The sequence below is a fragment of the Pteropus alecto genome, unplaced genomic scaffold (assembly GCF_000325575.1).
Source record: "Pteropus alecto unplaced genomic scaffold, ASM32557v1 scaffold71, whole genome shotgun sequence".
Taxonomy (NCBI): Eukaryota; Metazoa; Chordata; class Mammalia; order Chiroptera; family Pteropodidae; genus Pteropus; species Pteropus alecto.
Window position 1 is genome coordinate 2,910,071 of NW_006433024.1, and position 4,987 is coordinate 2,915,057.

Genomic DNA, 4,987 nt, shown 5'->3' on the forward strand with positions numbered 1-4,987 from the left:
TGCTCTCTGCTCTTTACAGCAAATACAACATTTTTAAAAAGTGCTATTCTGACTTTGTCCTTACACAAGGGTTCTGTGATATTTCCACCCTTCCATTTAAAAGCCACAAGATTTTATAGCAATGAGGCGTTCAACACCGGGAATTTAAATCGTTTTTCAGTGGACTGACTTCCAGGACAAGGACTCATCGGCACCCGCCCAAATACCATGGCACTGCGTGCGCCCTTTGCTACCGGATCCTCCCCTTCCAATGAGACTTTCTGATTGTGTCTACCAACTCTCCTATTAGGAAACCCGTGGGTTGCATGCAGCTATTCTGTTGTATTTTCGTTCTCACTCTCCCTCCCCTCTCTCACTAGCACTCTTGCTGGAGGCACACCAATACCTTTCTGCTGAGGAGAAAAAGCCCACAACTACCTTAAAGGGTTAAGACAATATGCGCAACTCTCACCTTTTATAGCGATCACTATTTAAATTTGGCAAGAGCTGACACCAGTCTTTGCAGGAATGGAGTCTGTAAAACAAAGGATTTTGACCCCAGGAAAAGAGGGGCTAAAGAATTTTGCCGGAAAATCCCTCGGCCAGATCTACAGGTAAGAGAGAGCAAACCCATATTTGCCTGGGGCTCAGCATGAAAAAATCTGCAAAGGCTATTTCCGTAAAACCTGGTTGCTTAGAGAGATTGTAATATGATCGGAAAGTCTTTTTTTGTTGCTCATTGCAGGAGCGGAGCTGCTCTGGAAACTTGCTTATTTATTCAGGAATGTTGTACTAAATGAACCTGTCTGCTTTGTGTATGTGTGTATGCGATTTTTGTTTCGGTACCTGCAGATTCTCATTATTTCTTATCCAGGATTTATCCTCTTTACAATTGAAAAATGACCAGCAACTATTCAAAGAACCTTTCTTTTAGTGCTTATAGTGACATCAAATTAAATTCCTTTGATGCAGACAAATTAATAAAAAAAAAAATACAATCCTTTAAAAAAATTAACCAAGAAATTCCAAAGAGTAATTGCAAAAAGAAATTTAGATCTTAGCTTCAAAATCACTTGAGTAGTGAATCTCCGGTAGAATCATCCTTCTGTACAGAAGGAAGAAGAATCAAAATATATCAATAATTGATAGCTGAAGCAGTTCTTCTCTCTGAACTTGAAACAATGTACAATGTATTTTTTATTATTTGACTTCTCATAGAAGTCTGTTTCTTGCATGGGAAATGGCACAGTACTTTAAAAAAAGACATAATAATAACCAGCAAAATGACTTTGAAAGAACTAGAAATTATTTAAATTTTTTTATCTTCCCTGTAGCCATTGTACTAATTATGAGGTAAACTTCTCAACATTAAATCACTTCAAGAACATTACAGGAATACACTTTTTCTTAATCAGAGCAAAGTCAAGAAGAGAAGGCAGAAGCAAAAAGAAACGATTCCAAGAGAACACTCATTTTCATAGCTGGGAAACTTAAGACTTTGGAAATGTATAGGAAATGTAAAGAAAATGACCAGTGTGCCTCCCAAATTGCAAAATCTCTTCCGTTTTTGGGGGCTTTGTGCGGGCTCAGTCATGCTATGCGGCAGTAGGTACCGCAAGGGCCTGCAGTCCCTTGGCTGCCCTGGAAAGAGCTGTTGTTCCTCAGCTCAAGTGCCATCAGGTGGGGAGTTCAGGTGCAGAATTCAACTTTGCATATATGAGCATATGAAGCCAATGTAAGAAAATAATAAAATTTCGTTAGCTGAGTTTTTCCATCCCAGAATAAATTGCCCTGTGCTCTACAATTGGGATTGGACTTTAGAAATAAGCATTAACATAGCCACGACTACCTTTCTGACCCATTCCCAGGCGATAATTTTGCAGAATTTGGAAGTCTGACTTTTTTTTCCCCCCCTAGTAATCTCAAATCTCAAGCTGTGCATTCTTGGAATTGATCTGAAATTTTCATTTGCTTTGCCCGTGTGCATGAAAACAATTGTGTGTGGCTACATCATTTAAAAGAGCACACATAAAAATCAATTATATGGGGGACTGCAAATTGTAAACGGAGAGATTCCTTGTTTAAATATTGAAAGTGTCCATCTCAAGGGTCCATCGGTGATGTTACCGTTCACATTCACCTTTTTAAAATAGTAGTTTCACGGATACACCGTGGACTAGAACAATACTATCAACTTTTAGTAACATGGTTCCATCACTCCGTTCTCCCCTTCTCCCTGCCCCCAAGGAGGAAAGCCTAAAAGTAACTGAATCAGGCAGGTGAAATCTTGTGAAATACTATGCATATTTAAAAACAAAACAAAAACTAAATATGAGACCTTTCACCTTGGCTGGAACATCTTAGCAGAGTTAATTTGGGGCGCGTTTGTATATCTGGGACTCACATTTTAAGTCTTTGGAAATGGGCCCGTGACATTTTTCAGTGTTTGTAGCCGAGATAGTAATGACGCAAGATTGTGAATAATTAATTATTCATGTTCTGGCAGTAGGAAGCTTAGGTGTCGGCGGCCATATGTTGCGGAGGTCTTTGTTTCAAACTCGAGTAAAAGGCGGGGAGACAGTGAAATGTGTAACCGGAAAGTAAACGCTGATCTGGCACCCTGGGGCTGGAGGACGGGGCAGTAGAGTGCGTGACACTCCCAGAGAACGTTCGCAGACCTTCTCCGCATCGGCACTGGACTGGGGAGGCCTTAGGCCCCGTGGGCGCCGGGCTCGGCTTGGGGGCGGGATTGCGGTGTTCTCACCCCGGAAAGCTTCAATTTGACGGGGAAGGAAGGGGTAGGTCGGGTGCAGGCCAGGGGCTGCGCCGGCCCGCAGCCTAGCGGCTTGCGGGAGACTGGATGGCTGAATAAATTTTCTATCGCAAGAGTAAACCGCTGTGGTGGGAGGCGCCTACACAGGTGCTGAGAAGAAGCCTTTGGGGTAACCTTCATAAACTGCAGAGCCCACAAGAAAGTTAGGCCCAAGCCTTCTGTGTATGTGAAGCAAGGCGCTGAGGGTTATATCCGGAGGGAATGGGGACTGGGTACCAGAGGCCAGAAGGCATTAAAGTTGAAGAGATGCTGCGGAAGGGAGGAGGACTGCCAGAGGCTGAAGAACCCATGAGGTCCTGAAGCCTGGTGTCTTTCTAACTCCTCCATCCCAGAGGAAGGGGAACGGGTCAGAGCTCCTTCCCTCAGCCCTGACTGGCCCAGAGGATTGGGAACGGGCCATCGTCGAGAGTGCCTAACCCGACGCGTCCTTGCCTCTCCCCGCTCTGCCGCACAGGGTGCTGGAGAAGAAGCAAGAGGCCGGGGAGACCATCGAGCTGACGGAAGATGGGAAGCCTCTGGAGGTGCCTGAGAAAAAGGCGCCTCTGTGCGACTGCACGTGCTTTGGCCTGCCGCGTCGCTACATCATTGCTATCATGAGCGGCCTCGGCTTCTGCATCTCGTTCGGGATCCGCTGCAACCTGGGCGTGGCCATCGTGGACATGGTCAACAACAGCACCATCCACCGCGGGGGCAAAGTCATAAAGGAGGTGGGCAACAGCTGGCAGAGTGGTTGTGCAAAGCCACATGGCCCGTTTGAGCCCCGTTTCCCCCTTCCCCCCTCCCCCAACATGAAGAAGGCCTGGATGCTTACTCAGTCCCCTTCTAGCAAAGCTCTTATAAAACCCTTCTAGTATTATCCTCTCCCTTTTTGTACCCGAGGCAAGTCGCTTCTGCCGGTTGGGCCTTCCTTTTCTTACCCGCAAAGTGGAAAATAGTATCTAGCTCACTAGGTTTTTGAGAAGAGCGACTTCATACAAGAAGTTGCTGCTTAGTAATGTCCTCTAAATCTAAATTGAAATATTTTTCATTTATTCAGAGTAATAGAGCAGCGTGTTATAATTTCCCCCGACTTCTTCCAATTCCCGCCAAACATTCTTAATCAAAATGAAACAAAAACAACAACAACAAAAAAACAAATCAAATCCACAATGCGCACATGGACAGTTTTCCCCGAGGGGGTCTCCAGGAGCCTTCCACCTGGCTGGGAGGTCAGAGATGGTGCTGCAGCGCAGGCGCGTCTCGGGGTCTCGGGAATCCAGTACCCTAGTCCTACATTTGTGTGTGTTGGGTGATTCCTAGGGAGAAGAGAGTCAACGTCAAGTTCACAGAAACCCGTGGGTCCGTGCTTTCCGTTTAGGGATCTGAGCGATCATAAGCCAAGAAGAGCAAGGGTTGTTGGGAGGAGTAATTTGGGACGGGCTCTGCACACGTAGGCGGTGAGCGCTGACTCCCCAGAGGGATTCCGGGAGACCCTGCAAAATGTGTTTGGTTTCAAATTTTCATTCAAAGGGGAAAAAAAAGCAGCCCCATTTTCCCAGGCGGAATAAGCACTCTTTTCCCTTTCTGATGCAGATATTTCACCCGAGTTTACTTTAAGGTTCGCCAAGTACAGCCCCTCACGCTGGTGAGGGAAGAGTTAGGCCCCGACCTTCAGACACACCACTCCCGCTTTCTTGACCTCCCCAAAGCACGCTTCTCTCTCCACTGACTCTGCAAAGAATGACTTACTCCAAGTCATTCTGGTCCACACCGACCCCCATTTTGCTGGGACCATCCTTCCCCTCCGCACCTTCTGTTCCAAGGTCCCTGCCTTCTCTCCTCGGAATTTCCTGGGTTGGGTTCCTTTCTCCAAGCGATGACACCACTGTCCTCACTGACGGGCGTTGGCTAAATGCACCCTGCCAGGTGTCTCTATCTCCAGCCAGCTAAAGGAATCTCTTCCTGGAGAGTCCAAATTTCCCAAACTGGAGTCCTGAGGATTCCTCATTCATTGAGGTGAGGTGATCCGACCGGCCCAACAGTTTTCTGAGAGCAAAGCCAGGGGGCCCAGCTTTGCTACTAGTCACAGTAGATTTTAAACGAGCACTGTTTTTCAGTTAAAAGAGATGTTTTTTCCCTACGAGAAGGTGTAGATTCAACTTTATTAGGAAACGAAAATTGAGCAACATCCATGTC

At 46.1% G+C, this 4,987-nt stretch overlaps 1 protein-coding gene across 1 annotated transcript in view; it reads left to right on the forward strand.

Moving 5' to 3' along the window:
* The first annotated feature begins 348 nt into the window (after positions 1-348).
* Positions 349-4,987, forward strand: part of SLC17A6 (solute carrier family 17 member 6) — a 36,317-nt gene continuing 31,678 nt past the window's right edge. Inside the window, exons 1-2 of the mRNA XM_006907976.1 lie at positions 349-593; positions 3,267-3,519. Coding sequence (XP_006908038.1) covers positions 508-593; positions 3,267-3,519 — 339 coding nt within the window. The 5' untranslated portion in view covers positions 349-507. The remainder of the gene's footprint in view (positions 594-3,266; positions 3,520-4,987) is intronic.